At 38.3% G+C, this 17,898-nt stretch overlaps 2 protein-coding genes across 2 annotated transcripts in view; one reads left to right on the top strand and one right to left on the bottom strand.

Annotated features, from left to right (window-relative positions):
• Positions 1–4,288: 4,288 nt before the first annotated feature.
• On the top strand, positions 4,289–6,962 carry LOC140871855 (uncharacterized). The gene is made up of 2 exons (XM_073274592.1): positions 4,289–4,674; positions 5,859–6,962. The coding sequence occupies exons 1-2, from the start codon at positions 4,333–4,335 to the stop codon at positions 6,801–6,803; spliced, it is 1,287 nt and encodes a 428-aa protein (XP_073130693.1). The 5' UTR covers positions 4,289–4,332; the 3' UTR covers positions 6,804–6,962.
• Positions 6,963–9,428: 2,466 nt separating this feature from the next.
• Positions 9,429–17,898, bottom strand: part of LOC140871492 (probable inactive ATP-dependent zinc metalloprotease FTSHI 5, chloroplastic) — a 48,262-nt gene continuing 39,792 nt past the window's right edge. Inside the window, exons 18-19 of the mRNA XM_073274023.1 lie at positions 11,330–11,410; positions 9,429–9,761 (exon numbers count right to left, since the gene is read on the bottom strand). Coding sequence (XP_073130124.1) covers positions 9,696–9,761; positions 11,330–11,410 — 147 coding nt within the window. The 3' untranslated portion in view covers positions 9,429–9,695. The remainder of the gene's footprint in view (positions 9,762–11,329; positions 11,411–17,898) is intronic.

Raw genomic sequence — 17,898 nt, 5'->3', positions numbered from 1 at the left:
ATATGATTTTACTTGACTTTTGATATTTATTGATAGATATTGCGTGAAATTGTTGTTGTTTTTGTGTTTGTAGGTAGTTATGGACCTTGATGAGTATTTAAAGGATTTGAGCCTAAAAAATGAAAATTAAAGGAAGAATCAAGAGCTGAAAAAGAGAAGAAAAAGGCAAAAATCGAGGTCAAGGCGCGCCCGCGCCAACTGATGGGGCGCCCACGCTGTTATTGAAGAATTAGGCAGAAAAGTTGAGCTGAAGGCGAGCCCGCGCTGACCATCCGCGCGCCCGCACTGTTGAAGAAGATTTTGAAGAGTGTTTTGCGAGTCTAAGGCACGCCCGCCCTGTTCCCTGCGCGCCCGCGCCGTCGTCTGTGAGGAAATAAAGAGTCCGACTGTTTATGGAAACTTTGGGGATATTTTTGGTATTATGTTTGGAAGATTGTTAGGTCATATTTAAGGGATTTTTCTGAGTCATTAAGCTATCTATCAGCCGCCAATACACACAATATTCTTGAGAGCACTTTTGTGAGTTTTTGGGATCAAGAATTGAAGATTGCTTGGAACGAAGACGAAGATTTTCCACCGGACACGGAAGAAAGACTACGGCTTTGTTACTTCTTTTTTTATTTTCTTTTGATTGTTGAATTATGTTTGAGATATTAAACATGATTTGGTTTTTATTGAATTTGAGCATGAACTAAATTTTCTAGTCTAGAGGTTGACGTAGCTTGGTTGAGACATATTCATGAATATTTGATTTTAATGCATTGAATTTCTATAGATTAATTATGTTTCTAGAATTGAATGTCTTCTTAATTTACTGGCCATAAATTGAGTTGTTATATTTACTTAAAATAGTTGCTCGGGAGAGGGGATTTTGAGTAGGATCATTAGGAACTACACTATTAATTGTTTATATAGCTCGGGAGAGTATATAGCTTTAATATAACCTTTAATGAACATATTTTTACACATATCACTACATCTAGATTTTTAATAGGGATATTAAAATCGAACTGTAGTTGATACACTATATTTATTGCTCGGGAGAGGGGAATAGAATAATCTAAGTGTTCTTGGTTATTAATCGAAAGAAATTCATAAAATAGATTAATTAGGATTGAATATTGTTGAGACCAAGTGAAATCAAAACCTCTGGACTATTTTTTTTCTCTGATTGATAATTTCTATAAATTTGTGTGTGCGTGAGCTTGATAATTCTTCATTACTTTTTTAAGTTTTCAGCAAATTTCTAAAGTTGATTTTCTAGATAAAATTAAGACTATTTTAATTACAAGTATTGAATATTTTCAAATTACTCTTCGTGGGATCGACACTCTCTCTTTCACTATACTAAAACTTGACACTCGTACGCTTGCGAGAAATTTTCACAACATTTACATATTGCCGAGCTGGTCGGGCTTTTGAGATAACCACGAGTGACGTGGGTTTACATATTGCCGAGCTGTTTGGGCTTTGGAGATAACCACGAGTGGCGTGGGTTTACATATTGCCGAGCTGGTCGAGCTTTTGAGATAACCATGAGTTGTGTAGGTTTACATATTGCCGAGCTGGTCGGGCTTTTGAATTCTTCGCTTTTGACAAAAAACATGTCTTTTTCATTAATAACTCAAAAAGATATTTCAAAAATTTGAAATATAACAAAATAACTTGGATACTATTGTTAACAAAATTAATGAAATAACTCACAACCCATTGTGTTATGAGGCTCGGTAGTGGAGTAGGATTGTCCAAGAACCTATGCATAATATTTCATCAAGTGTTGGGCGTTCCATGACCTCTTTTCTTTCGCTCATAATGGTCTGGACCATCCCGAACCCTTTTTCCGGGCCGATACCTTCTTCCTTGTCGCGCTACCAATATATCTTTCATTACCTCATCTTGTTGAATTATCCTCTCAATCTCTTGTTCCAATTGTCGACAGTCATTGGTGATGTGCCCATATTCATTGTGAAAATCACAATACTTATCAGATTTTGGCCTGCGAGGCCCCTGCTCACTCCATGGGGGTATTTGTAGAAGTCTTTTTTCCTCGCATATTCGCAGGGTCTGAGTCTTACTCATCCTTAGAGGGGTGAAGGATGTGAATTTTCCAAGCAGCTCGGGTCGGGGAGATGGTCCAGCCCTCCGCGGTGTGTTAGGGATTTTAGGATTCCTTGGACTTGCAGGCTTGTCTGTCCACCCATTTGACCGGAAAACATGTATCTCTTCTAAATTCACGTATTTTTCTGCCCGAGCAAGCAACTCATCGTATGTAGACGGTGGTTTTTTTTTTATCAAGGATTTAAGTAAATCCCCTGTAGCTAGTCCCTGGGTGAAGGCGCTGATGAGCAGATCGGTAGTAGCAGTAGGCACTTCAAGGGCCAAAGCACTGAATCGACGAATATATGTGCGCAAATCCTCTTGGCCTTGCTGTTTGATAGCGAAAAGGCTGAGAGTGGTCGTAGGGTGTTTTTTGCTACTAGCAAAATGGTGTAGAAAGGCCTTACTGAAATCCTAGAACTCCTTGATATCCCCTAGCCGCAATAGGTTGAACCATTGTTGTGCTGGCCCAATTAGAGTATTGAGGAAGACTCGGCACTTGATCGGTCAGAATATTTATGCAGCAGTGCAGCATTCTCAAAACGGGACAGGTGTTCTTTCGGATCCCCTTTTCCATCATATTCCCCCACATGTGGAAACTTAAAGTTTTTAGGGAGTTCGGACTCCAGTATTTCAGCAGAGAAAGGAATATTCCGGACCGGCGTGGATAGGTATCCGGACTCTTTCTTTTTCAATAGTTCCATCTCCTCTTTTAATTTCTTGATCTCTTCCAATTGTGCGTTCTGATCTGGCGGTGGGGGAGGGGGATTGGCTCCCGCCCTTGCAGTCATAGCCCTTTCAACAGCGGCAGTAACTAGTTGTTCCATCTGTGCGTTTATTCCATTCGTGTCAGCCATTCCAACTCTTTTTCTTCAAATTCCCACAGACGGCGCCAATTGATGATGTCGATTTTTTCCTCCGGATTCGGTCTGATAGAGTGGATCTCCAAATATTCAATAAATCGGGTCGGGTCGGGCACGATGGATTTCTGCACAGACAGAAGCCAAGTTAGGGGGCGCCGAAGGTGTTTTCGGCGTGACCCCTCCGATGCCTAAGTCAGTACTCGAAAGTGAAAGAGCTTGACTAAAAGTAAGAACAAGAGAATATGTGTGCGTGAGTGTGTGAACAAAAAGCGAATAGAAGAGATGAATGAATAAACCATGAACCATACTTGTATTTATAGGGGCTTAGAGGGGTAGGTTACCTTGTCAAGGTAGAACATGTGTTAAAGTAGGACTCTAATTGATGAGTCTGAAATCATATCAAATCTTGGATTCATAAGATATTGTCCTTATCTGTTGCAGATCTTCATGTGTCCGAGAGTACTGAAAAATTCTAGATATTGGGCCATACCTGCGCCCGGGTCGGGCTTCAACCATACCAGTTAGAGCTCAAGCCCATGAATTTATGATCATGAGCCCATTCCCTAACAAGGTCATCCCAGACTGGGCTTCTCATAAAATAAGAATAGATGTGCCTCAAAGTATATTTCCAAAAATATGGATTATTGGGCTCGGGTCGGGATTTTACCATGCCTGGATAGGGCTCGGCCTAGTGAGCTCAACAGCTAGGGCTTGAGTCAAGCGCTCTTCCCTTTGTCTTGAATATGTCCATCTAACTTGCATTGGTACATGAGGCATGATCGAATGGGCTTTGTATTGTCTTAAATCATGTATCATAACAATAGTAGGTGATTTTTGACCCACGTTCCCTGATTATGAGTTGTCGGGTTCGGGTCGGACCAAACCCAATTATTTATGGGGCATCAAAAAGTAAATTGATTGATATAACCAACACAAATATTTCAACGTAGTTTCTATTTTCAGACCTCATATTCAAATTTGAAGTATAATAAAAATGAAATCAAAAAGACTTGATAAAAAAAAATCCATCAAAAAGCACAAAACTAATCTATTAAGGTAGTGTTTGAAAGAGCTTCTAGAAAACATTTTTCATCTTTTCGTTAACAAAATTTTTGTTAACAAAAAAGCTGATAAGTGCAAGAGGTCTTTAACACTACCGAAATGTTTTCAAATGTTTACTGCAGCAAGCTTAAACATATATCCTAATAACTTTTTGACAGGTTATTTATTGTGTCTCTTAAAAAAAAAAAAAATATATTTTTTGTTATATTTATTAATTAAAATATAATATATATTATATGTATGTGTGTGAGAGAGATGTGTGGTGCACCGCCTTGCCTGTAGTTTGAGAAGGTGGGGAGAATTGGAATTCATGGAAGACAGTTTCAGGTGTCGCGTAGACAAGGCTTTCGGCTCCCTCGCCGCTACCAGCCCTTCCTTGTGGTCTCTTACGGACCAAGAAATCGAAAGGCGGGAGTGGAATCGAAGCAAATACCTCCAGGAGGAGGAAGAAGAAGAAGTGGATGAAGCAGGACCTTCCGTTTTTCGATCTCAGTTTAAGGCGGATCTTCGCGACTTCGATGCAAGAGATGAGGAGGATCAGGAAATTGATGCTCACAAACCGCGTAATCCGATTCGCGATGTGGAATCTGTTGCCGATGAACACTGGGATGTTCAATCTAACATTGGCCTCGACTGTACCCTTGATTATGAGGTAAATTTCTTAAATTTTTACGTGCAGATAGTTCGGATTATGTGACTTTAGTCGGATACCTCCTGCCCTAGTTTTTTTGTGCCTAATATGAGGAGCGTGGAGCACGATATTTGGAATTACGGCTATGTGTGTGTAATCTTGTTTGATTAAAAGATAATTATGTTTTTGAGTTGTCACTTGAGCCTAGCAGTTTGGTCCATTCCTAATTCAACACTACACAACTGCGAAATGGGTTTTAATTTGTACGCAGTTTGTAGAGTTTTGTAGATGTTAGGTTTTAAAGTCCTTGTTGGATTTTCCACATCCGTTTATCTGGAAATAGATTTTTATGGATGCGAAACTGTGAGTTATGGTTTACGGTGCTTGTGTTGTGATTGTGTTTTTTCTTTTCATTATATTTTTAAGAGGGGAGGTTCTGCTCTAAATTAGATTGGTTTGGCTCCTTGTACCATGAGCTTCAGAGTGTTTCTTCTCATTGCAAATGTTTCGTTAATATTTTTTGAATTGCTTTGAATGTAAATGGATAAAGTGCCATTAAGCTTGTTGACAATGTCCGGCCAAATTCAAACTAGGCAACGTTAATTGGCTGTGATCACTGTGTGATATTCAAGTCCCAAAAGCCTTGTTATAACTTTCCTTCTCTCAGTCAATCAAAATACTCTTGACGTATAAGTTATAATCGATAGGTGAATTAGCTAATATTTTACTTATCAATAGTCGGCTTTAATTTGATGCGTTCCTTTTTTATTTGGACTTGTTCTTCCTTTGGAAGAAGAATTGCGCAGAGCTTATATGACAGTTGATTATTTTTTACACCTGTGTACTGTACACGTACAGCTATTTAGGTGGATCTGGTGTCTGAGTAACCATGTTTAGTGCTCTAGCCAAGTGGATGTGCTCTAAAGCCAAGTGGGTGTGCATGTAATATAGGTTCTGAAGTGGATGTATTTCAGGAAGAGATTATGTTCCTGGTCTGTGAGATACAACAAGTTCTTTCTTTAGACATTAGATGGAAGAATTCTGGTGCATGATCTCTGATGCGTTTATTATCATCATCTTATATTGCATACTGTTTTGATTGTTTCTGTGGGTTTTTCTCTTGGTTAGTGGAAGTTTGTCTTTTTTTCTTATGGAGTTTTACTGAGTTTTCATCGTCTTCCACCACCCTCTTTTGGCTTATGCAGGAAGAAGAAGATGAATATGACAAAGTGGCAGTTGGCATGGAAGAGACTGGTGACCGCTTGTACATGAGAGATGTTAAATTTGCTGATTATAAAGTTGATGAACTAAGCACGCATAGTGAGCTTCCCAATTCATTCCAGGTTGCTGGAAGAGACCCTCGTGCAAATCACATGGCTGCTAAAATTAGACTAAATGAAGATGCAGAAGCTGCTGGGAACTTCGATTCTTTGCAACTTTCTGAAAAGTCAGTGACCACGGATTCAGAGGTTGTAGAGCTTAAAAAGGGGGATTTAGATAGTGATAATCTGAAATCAATACTGAAGAAGAGAGAGAATTTGATGGAGTCCAGGTCACATAAACGGGTCCGCTTCATGTTTGACCACAAAAGCAATAATACTCAGAACCAGGACGAACAGCAGCCTCCAGGGGCCAATGATTTTGCATCGGAGGCATGTTCAAAGGACAACGGTGGAGCGCCAGAACAAGCATCTGATCTTTTGCAAGATCGACCTGGTGTTCCAGACTACATTAGAAATCCTTCAAAGTACACACGCTATACATTTGACTCATCCGAGGATATGGACGAGCAATCCAATCGAAAAGCTTACATGGATCTCTTCCATTACTTGAGGCAAAAAAACAGTGATAGCTCATCAATGCACGACACATCTGTTGATACTCCGAAATCAGTAATCTTCACTCCAAAAAGGAAACATTATGATTTGATGGTAGAGGGCAGTGAGACTAAACCACGATTAAGAGATCATCTCGAAAACAAGGGCTGCTCCATTGCTTCTACATCAGTGAACACCCTAGAAACTGAAGTCTCAGCCATGGACGAAGATGAACCACTTCCTGCAGTTGATAAAGGCTGCACCTTTCCCAAACCAGGTCGTCAATATCGGACAAAGACTACTACTTTTAAGCCTGACGATGATGCGAGTTGATAGAGCGTTTCTTATTCCTAGCTTAGCTCTAATACATGTAATTTGTGCTGCTTGGGCGCTTGTCATTGAGACTTGAAGAAATGCCCATTTATCGACTATCGTCACTTCTCCTGTTTTAATTTGCTTGGATGCTCTAAAATTTATCGTGTTTTTCTCACAGCCTCATGAGTCACGACCTGCTTCATTATCATGTCCGTTGCCATTTGAAAAAGATAATGTTGATTTTGTTTTTTTGGGTGTTGGAAACATATGTTCATACGTCCCAATGGTATGGTAGCAGGTTGTATTCGGACGAGTGAATTCGGAATTTAAAAAAGATTTAAAAGAAAAATATTTGAAAAAGGTTTCAATTATTTGATCATTTCATATGTTTTTAAAAATGTAAACAAAATGTAACAAAAAAAAAAAAATTAAACAAAATGCCCCTCCATCGTTTCAGTCAATGCAGTCATTTCAATCATGGTGGAAACTAATTTGGACCATGCGGCTGCCTCCAAACGTACGAATCTTCTTGGAATTTTATACATGCGTCGATGAATTTGTTAGCACATCATGTCCCATGTAATGGTATTTGTAAACTGTGCAATATTAATTATTACATCTAAAAATTCCACTTGTTTAGGCTCAATCTTAAAAATTAACTCCAAATATTTTTTAGGCCGAAGCTTATTTGTATTATATATTTAATTTAAGCAGACCGTTCTACAAAAGCCTATATAACGCTCTCGATGATTTGAGCGTGCCGGAAACCCTCTCGGCACCTTTGATTTTGTTTTGTGACGGTTGAAGATCTCGACTACTTATGCTCTATATATTATTATGTCCGATTGTGAAAGGAGTGTGGAAGAACTCCATATTTTGGGGTCTTTTAAAAAAGTTCCGAGCAGGGTCGTTTCTTTAGTGTGCTGCCTGTAGCATCATCAAAGTGTCTGCGTATTGAGGATTTTGAATTATTTGATATGATTATGATATGTTGGGCTGTCTGGATATAATCGCGGAAGAGAGTGCATGATAAGGGGAGACCGAATTATGGTAGTGACATTATTAACGGAGTCATATATTGACGATCTACTACTGTCCATGCAATTTGTTTGCACAGATTTTCAGCCAACATCAGAAACAGAATGGAAACCACCACTTCCAAACACACGATGTTGATGCGGGTTTTGATGTCGTCGGAAATCGTTTCAGCGTGGGGGGCAGTAGTTAGGGATGCAAATGGATCAGTTCGGGGTGCATCATCAAGCATTATTAAAACCCAGACGTGTGGAGCTATTGGCCATCAGATTCGGAATAGATTTCTGCTTGCGTTGTGGGTTCTCGGATGTGTACATTTTCTAAAATTCTTCTCAAGCTATCAATGCACTTATTAATGCACCTAAAGAGGATCTTGGACATCATGGAGTTTTAGCAATGGAAATACAAGCAATGATCGAGTCTGAAACATTCATTTCATTACAACATATGAGAAGATCCGCTAATAAAGTGGCTCATGGTTTAGGCCAAAAAGTTATCTCGGTATCTCTTCGAATTCGAGTGGCTAGATGGAGATATCCACTTTGGTTTCATGATATTGTATCTAAGGATATTTGATTATGGTTCTATGGTATTTTAGATTATTTTTTATAAAAAAAAACAGTAGATTGATTGGGATTCTACATCCAAAAAAAAAATGTAAACGTAATGTATTGAAAAAAATATGTTAAAACATCCAACTAATATTTTGTAAAAAAATCTAAAAAAGTGTAATTAATTTGATTCAAAAATTTGAAATCCATTATTTTAAAACTCAACTATCCAAATAAGCGCCTTAGGAGTTAGGAATTTGTTGCCGTGCATGAAAAAAACAAAAGGTCAAAAAAACAATTTTGGTCGTATTCGGTCGACATAAATTAGGTTCCACTGGTTTCTAAGCAACAGTGGTCCGGAAAGGCTGGGCACGGGCTTTTTCAAGAAAAGCCATTGGCAATTAAGTGACAAACTGCATAAAAAGTATTCCACAAAAAAGAAAGAAAAAAAAGTGTAGCATCAAATCTTATATTACATTCTCCGTCTAAGTTTACCATTTTTTGTAGGGAATTTGGTTTGACAAGGCATGAATGTATTCATATAATGTCAATGGATGAGATAATGATCTAATTGTTAGTTCAGACGTGTGAATCACCCATTCTATTATCCTTGAACTTAGACCACTTGCTTTGTATAAGTATCTTGCGTCAACTTCAGGATTACTAAAATTAGATGCTCAAGTCGAGTACGAAATCAATCCAGCTACCGACGTAAAGATCTTAAACCATCAGAGATCGTCGTGCTCTCACTTCTGCTACGTCTAAATGACGTCGAGCTCAAAATTTTTAAGATCGGGATGATAGAAAAATACAAAGACGACGAAAGTGTATAAGATATCGACCACTCACTCTAAGACTAGGGTACCATTAGCCCTCTCCTCAGGTCAGGCCCAAGCATGGAAGATTGGTATACATGTGCTGTACATGAACATAAATGGGTGGATGGAGACTACACATACGGACATACTTCAGCATTTAAATAAAGATGTGATTTATATTTTAATAGAATAATTTACTTATGAGTATATTTATAACTTTTTCAATAATAATTTTGTAGTATTTATACATGCTTTGAATTTTTAAAATATCCTCAAGGAGCAAGGATGAAGCTAAAAAGACAATTATCTGTACATAAACTACACGTTACATTTCTAGCAACAAAAAAGAAATGCTAACTAATGACTGTCACACTATCACGGCAAAAAGAACTACTAAAATACAAAAAATAAGGTCAAAATAAATCAACATCATTAAATTATTAATAAATAAATCAACATTACATTACTATCTGATTGATAATGTAACAGTAAATGGCTGTATGTCGTTAGTTTGTAGCGCCAAGGAAGGCGGTTACGGCTGTATTACCATCAAGAAAGCTTCCAAACACAGGCTGCAATAGGGGGAGAAAAGGTTACTTAATAATCGAATATCTAAAAAAATATGAGTGATAAAAAATGAGCTTCAAATATATGAACATACTTAGATGCAGCTTTTAGTACATGCACAATACAATAAAGACTTTCAATTGGTTCGCACAGCCATTCCAAAAATAAAAATAAAAATGGTTTGCACAGGTTTAGATTAGCCTCACTTGAGCAGGGCCAAGAGCTAAGTTATCAAAAACCCATAGTACTGGCACCAGGGCTCAATACTCTATCCTTGCACAGGACACAGGATAGGACAGTGTCCTCTAACGAAGCTCACGCTCAAGGCTCTATTTCTGCGCCGCGCAAAGGATAGGACGCAGTCCTTTAACGAAGCTCCCACAGCATAAGCATAACCAAGTCTTGACGAGCTTTAAAATCTCAAGGCCACTTTTAAGTGGACCTTCTGGAAATAGTAAATCAGCTATGAACTGCAAGATACCAAACATCTTTCTTCCCTTGTATATGCTAGGAATTTTGTTTTCTTGCTATTTAACAATTCGTAAATACATATGTTATGTTGATGAAACTTTCTTCAGATATTTTGATTCTAGAACAGCATTATTTAGGACACCATGTATAAAGCATGTGGCTCGCCTTGTGCCCGCTGACTAGGCTCTGCAATACTTATAATCCTTAGTGCGCCTAATAACTATGATCGAGTGGGTTGAGAAAATTTACATCCTAAATAATAACAAAACTATTGAAAACGAATAATTATGTATAGGACTATCAGGTGCAATATTCCAGCACTTCAAGAACAGAGTGATTCAATATACCATCCACAGTTTCACTTCACAGACTCGTTAAACCCAAATCACTTCTGATTGGTCATGATCAATACTTGAAATACAGCTAGCGAGGTCATTGTGTAGCTTGCTTAAACTCATCCTAATACTTATTAAAATTGGAAGAAAAAACGCTTCAATATCATGGTGTGAAACAAAAAGAGTTTATATTTTAAAAATAAAAATCAACCCACCAGCAGGATAATGATAATTTTATCGTCATCTACAAGACTTGATAAACATAAATTTACGATGCACCGATTGATAATTTAAACGCAATCCCACACTCGAAGAGAGAAGTTTTAATGGCAGAGAAAAATATAAATGTCAGGATATAATATATACATGATTCACACTCCTTTTCAGGCGAGGAGACAAAAAACTGCCCCCACCCAACCACAATCCCCCCATCACTCGTTAGAAGAGTTCAAAGTCAGGTTCCCAAGACTCCGTAACAACCAACCTTCTGCCTCACTACATCTCTCATCCCCTTTTATGCCCTGCACATGCATAACAAACTACCCTATCTTGTTGGGCTTCTCTCATCAGGACATGGGCCTATAAGTATTTGTCCCGTAACACATTCAAAGAAGAGTTCTATTATGTAATTTTTGTACAAACCTTAGCCTTTAGGGTTTCAAGACAAATATAAGCTTCTTTATATCTCAGAAACTTCAAACAATCTTTTAGCTTTCCTGCCTTTTAAAGTGGTATAAAGGAGTTGAATCAATTCTCAGCAGTCGTACCTCTATATAATCGGAACTTGAAAGGAAAAATGGCTCTTGCTCCAGAACACCACCATTGTTTGCGACAATTCTTTCTAATTCCTGCCATAACGCATACAAGCCAATGAAGTAGAAAACAAGGTAATAATAATTTTTCAAGGAAATAACAGTTGAGCACTCTGAACTTTAAATGCAAGATTCCAAAACAATGACAGGCCATAAACTATCAAGATAGAGAAAACATTCTTTGTTGAGTATGTTTCTTGCTAGACGGTCTCACGGATCTTTATCCGTGGATGGGTCAACCATGCTCATATTTACAATAAAAAGTAAAACTTTTGAGTTTTGACATAAAAAGTAATAATTTTTCATGGGTAATCCAAATAGGAGATCTGTCTCACAAAATTGACACGCGAGACCGTCTCTCAGGAATTTTTGTGTTCTTTGTTTATGGTGGATGAGAAGATAGCGAAATAATTTTTGTAAAAACTAGAAAATATGAGGGAGCTTAACATTTTCTTTTTTAAAAAACAACTGCACATAGGCACACTTTTATCATTAGACCGCAAAACATATAAGGGAGGGGAAGACTATGTCAAGGCCTCCTAGTATAGCCGTATTGTCGGAGATTGAGATAATTGGATTGATAACATGTATCCTTGATTAGCATAGATAAGGGGATTAGACGATTAGAAGTCCAAAATTATAGTGATAGGATTTCCTAAAATTCTTTCTTGAAATGCGTATAAATAGCTGTGCGGAACTGTTGAGAAATAATATCATAATTTGACCATTTCTTCTGACATGGTAACAGAGCCGGGCCAGATCCAAAATCAATTTCCCTGACCGTCTATTCCAGCCTTCACCTATCGCATGCTTTGTGCGAGTTTAATTTCACTTTTCTGCCCTATTCATATCACAAACCCTATTGGCGTTCTGGTGTCAACCTCTGAAGACTCTACAAAATCAGTTCAATCTGGAGATGTAATCGTAACATGTCGATAGGAGATTTACAGAACATTCGGACGACTTATCAGCTCGATGGTAAGAATTGCTTAAAGTGGTCTCAGTTTGTGCAGACCTACTTGAAAGGAAAGGAGGGAATCAAGCACATTCTAGGCAAAGGACCGAAACCTGGTGAAAAACGTTCAGGCATGGGACGAAGCCGATTCAGTGGTTATGTCAGGACTGTCGGATTCAGACATTCAGTGGATCCAAGAATAAGTGACAGTCATGTTCCTAAACTCTGCTAAAGCCATATGGGACTCAATCCGGTGGATCTACTCAAAGGCTCGAGACACAACTCACGTCTATGAATTAAAAGTCAAGGTGGGATCGATTAAGCAAGGTAACAAATCAGTAACTGAGTATGCAACTACTCAGAAATTTTATTGATAAAGACATGTTATATGATTTTCCAGCCCGATAAACTCTGAATTGATCAAGTTAGAGTTCAAATCCTTGAAAAGGATGAAGTCCCTTTACTGGATGAAACAATCTCCTTAATACAAGCCGAGGAGAGTAAAAGGAGTGTGATACTGGAACATCAGAATCTGGATGGATCAGCCATGGTGGCAGAAAATTCAGAACTTTCACATCCAGTTCAATGTAATGGAAAGGGGGGCAGCCAAAAGCTATGGCACGTGACAGCAAGAAGGATCTTTGGTGCTCCTATTGCATGAAGAGTGGAAATACAAAAGATAAGTGTTGGAAACTCCATGGCAGACAACGTGAATGGAACCAGCGAGGAGGACAACTGAGAAATTCAGCACATGCACACCTCGGTCAATCAAGCTTGGAAAATAATTAAAAAATAACGACCTTAAAGATGAGATTGAAAAGCTCAAGGTCATGATCATGTCTCTTAAGAAATCTGGTGGAGAAAAATCTGGAGATTGCTCCTTAGCAGTTTTAGGCAAGTATCCAATTTCTTTAGGGATAAATGTCTCAGATAAAGCTATTAGAAATTCATGGGTTATAGACTCGGGAGCTACTGACCACGTGGCACATTTCTCACTTAAGTTCACAACCAATACACTATGTCCTAGTAGTCGAAAAATAACTACAGACGATGGATCCTTCATTACTTTTGCTAGAATAGGTAATGTTCACATTAGCGAATTACTTACCTTAAATTGTACTCCATGCGCCAAAGTTATCCACAAACCTTGTATTCATTCAAAACTCACGTCTGATATGAACTGTAATGTCTTATTTTATCCATCATTCTGTGTTTTCTTGGACCAGAGTTCGGGAAGGAAGATTGGACTGGCTTTCCTCATCCTTTCTCTCTTCACTATCAAATAATCTGTGGCTTCAACATTTTAAGCTAGGGCATAACATCATTTGGGATTTTAAAGTTATGTTTCCATCTTTGTTCAAGGGATTAGAAAATAAACAACTTCATTTTGACGTGAGTGAGTTTGCAAAACACGAGCGTGTACCCTTTCCAATCAGCAATAAAAGAACTACTTTTTATTTAAGTCATAGTGATATTTGGGGACTTTCACATATGCTGAATGTGTCTGATTCTCGCTGGTTTGTTTTGTTTGTTGATGATTGCACTAGGATTTCATGGGTCTTCCTTCTCAAATCCAAGATATAAACAAGTGGTGTATTTCAAAATTTCCACAACATGATTCAGAATTTGGGGTGAAAATAAAAAAAGTTAGGTCGGACAATGGGAAGGATTATTTCAACCATGCCTTATCCCCGTATCTTGAAAAAGAAGGGTTCCTAAGTTAATACTCCACAACAAAATGGAGTGGCTGAACACCAAAATGGTCACTTACTAGCCCACCACTCGACAACTTCTCTTTCATCATAACGTTCCTAAACTTTACGGGGGAGTGGGAGTTTTCACAGCTGTGTATATCATAAATCGTTTGCCTTCCAAAATCTTGGGATTCAAATTACCATAAATATTCTCTCTCAATTCTATCCTACCCCGAAGACAGCAAATAATCTCACCCTTCGAGTCTTTGAATGTACTGCATTGTTCACATTCATAGCCAAAATTAGGGGTGCCAAATTTTTAAAAAATCCCGACCCGTCCCGATTCCCAACCCGTTCCCGTCCCGAATTTTTCCTGTCCCGAACTTTTCCCGACCCGAGTGTTCGGGATTTTTCCCGACCCGATCAATGTCGGGATCGGGATCGGGATAGGCAACCCTTCCCCGACGGGATTTCCGACCCGACCCGAATATAAAAATAATATTTTTTAATAATATTTTTTTAATTAAAAAAATTAATTTTTTTTAATTTTATGTTTTAATATTAATGTTTTATAATTATATACCATATAATTTTTTTTATATTTATATTTTTTAATATTAACATTGAGTTATAATTTTTTATTTTGTTTTTTTTATTATTATGAATAATTATATGTTTTTTTATTAATCAAGTACTTGTTTTAGTTTATTTGTAATGTACTAAAAAAATGTTTTAGTTTTTTAATGGTTATATATAAAGAAATTTTAATTTATTTGTAATGTATTAAGAAATTGTTTGATTTTTTTCATAAATTTTTTTCAAAAAAATATTTTCATAGAATTTTTTTAAAAAAAAAATATTATTCGCGATTACCCTCTCCCGAACGACGGGATCCCGAACATTCGGGTCCCGACACATCTCGGGTGCGTGATCGGGAGAAAAAAAATATCTCAATTCCTATCGGAACGGGAATCGGGTAAGGGGGTTACGGGACGGGTCCCGACCAGATTCCACCCCTAGCCAAAATAGGGGGAAACTTGAACCTAGAGCTGTTGAGTGTGTTTTTGGGATGCTCATCAACTAAGAAAGGTTACAAGTGTTATCATCTGTCTACCAAACGATGTTTTGTATCCGTCGATGTCACTTTTGACTAGCAAACTCCATATTTCAGCCGACCTCATTCACAAGGGGAACACATATAATCTCTCAATGACCAAGATAGGGATGCCTTTTTGCTGGACATATCCTCAGCCATTGAGACACCCAAATCAACTTGTACACCAGCTGAACCTTCTTCAACAATTGATGGCTGGCCTGATCACTTGTGTTTTAACCATGTATACTCGAGAAGAAAGAAGCCCGATGCTGATCCTGAGCAAGTTCAACAATTCCCTCTCAACTCCATAACTGAGGTTCGTCCCTCTTTATATTTCGATTTCCCAATCTGTCCAAAATAATGATTTGTCCATTGCTCTTAGAAAACGAAAAAGAGAATGCACAAAACAACCTATTTATCCTATGGCAAAGTGGGTCACCTTTAAAAACTTACCCTACCACATAGAAACTTCTTAACGAGTTTAAATACTATATAAATCTTTATCTGAAGCTTTATCTAATGAGAATTGGAGACTTGCTATGAAACATGACATGCAGGCACTAGAGAAGAATCAAACATGGGAAATTACAGATCTATCACCTGGAAAGAGAGCTATTGGATGCAGACGGGTGTTACAATTAAGTATAAATTGGATTGCTAAAAAGATAATAAGCTAGGCTAGTTGCTAAAAGATCTACACAGACGTATGAGGTGGATTACCAAGAGATTTTGCACAGTTAATATATGTGTAGAGTCTAATTATTTATTTAAATTATTTTAGGCATTTTACATGTATTGATGTAGCCCTAATACTATTTATATGTATTGGTAGCCGTCACTGTATAGCCGATTGACATACATTGTGTGACAGATAGTTATAAAAAAATAGTTCAGAGAGGGAACATATTCTTGTAAAAAATTCTTTGTTTTTTTGGTTTCAATATAGAAAATTGCAGTGGTTGCAAGTGGACGTAACTCTCACATCGAGAGTGAACAATTATAAATCTTGTGTTTTATTGTGTTTATTTTTCGTCATCTTTCATCGTGTTCGGTAATCAATTAAATCCTAACAACTGGTACCAAAGCGCCAACCAAAGCACTCTTACCCAAGTTGATTTTCAATCCAGACATAGCACAAAAAATATTCACAATATCCAAAATAAGTGTGACGTGTCCATCCTCCACAAAAAAAAAAAGTATCATCCGCAAAATTGAAGGTGGGAAATTCCAACCCTATCTTTGCCCACCTCCAATCCACGAATCACATTCATTGATTTAGCCTTATCCAACATTCTGCGCAACACATCCACTACAACATTAAATAAAAAAGGAGATAAAGGATCCCCTTGCCTAAGATAAGAATCGAGAACGACACAAATGTAAGTCTCGTTTGTTATACCATTGATAGTTCACCCCTCAAAAAATTCTCGGAAACCTTCGTCAAATCCCCCTTTCATAATATCCCAACATTCTTGATAAACTGCCAATGTGAAGCTGTCTGGACCCGGAGATTTATATCCCTCACTGTCAAAAACCGCCTTATTATTCCTCAGTAGGTCTTCTCGAGCTCTGCGTTTGACTCTGCACCAATAGGACCCCAGTCCACTCTATCAACTCCCCAACCCCAACTACGCTGCTTGCCATACAAATCACGAAAAAAATCAACAATATGTGACTCAATCTGCGCATCCTCCGTAATACACGAACCGTCTTCCAAATCCAATCTATTAATAACTGCTCTACTTCTTCGATGATTAAGTAACGAATGGAAAAACTTAGTGTTGCAGTCCCCTTCCTTAATCCATCCAACCCTCGTCGAACCTGAAAGGCGTCGGACCCCAAACTGCTTTGGAAGTGTCCAACAAAGGAAAATGATCTGAAGGAATACTAGGCAACACTGACTGCCCAAGAAAATATCGAGTCAGCAACAGATAAGAACCTTCCTCAAATTAGTCCAAGTAAATTTAGCATTCAAAAGAGGAGGATCACACAAATCGAGCTCATTAATCAAAGTGCCAAAACTCCTCATGCTAGAAGTCAACGAAGGGCTATTAAGCTTCTCACTTGATGATCTGACCACGTTAATCCCCTCCCACACACCATCGATCTCCACAGATGACTAGCAACCATGCCAATTCATCCCAAAAACACCTGTCTATCCCTTGGTCTACACGGCCCATACACTGCTGAGAACCACCAATCTGTAGCACCGTCTTTCTCAATATTCAAGAATACGGAAAACTGGCCCAAAAGGCATCCTTCACCTTCACCGACCTACTATCCCACACCACCAAAATACCCCCTGCTGAACCCATGGCCGGAAGAATTAACCACTCAACAAACCTACTTTCCAAAGACTAGCAATAAAACTCCTGTCTATTGGCTGCTTTCTAATCTCTTGACTCACCAAAATATCCGGCTTTTCTCGAACCCCCTAGTTTCAAACCTTTGTCATAATTTTTGCCGCAAACCAACCGATTTAACTCCCTCACATTTTTGGTGCCGACCAAGCACCTCCTCCCCTCTCCTTCTTGCCTTGAAAATTAACCTTCCTCGACCCCAAAAGAGATAGACAATCACTGATTCCCTCCTCCCCCTTATTACCCTTCCCAGCGACCGAGATTTCTCCCTGCCCCCCTCTTTCACTCCCTCGACTGGGAATTCTACCTAGAGGACCGGCTTTTCAACAGTCATCGAATTCTTAACAAGATCCAACTCCCCAAGTGGACCCCGAGAAGAGAAAAAGGCGCCGGAGAACATAATTAAGATAGAACAATTT

The sequence above is a fragment of the Henckelia pumila genome, unplaced genomic scaffold, assembly GCF_033568475.1.
Source record: "Henckelia pumila isolate YLH828 unplaced genomic scaffold, ASM3356847v2 CTG_461:::fragment_3, whole genome shotgun sequence".
Lineage (NCBI taxonomy): Eukaryota > Viridiplantae > Streptophyta > Magnoliopsida > Lamiales > Gesneriaceae > Henckelia > Henckelia pumila.
Note: the sequence above shows the minus strand (reverse complement) of the source record. Positions and strands in the feature narration are given on the sequence as shown.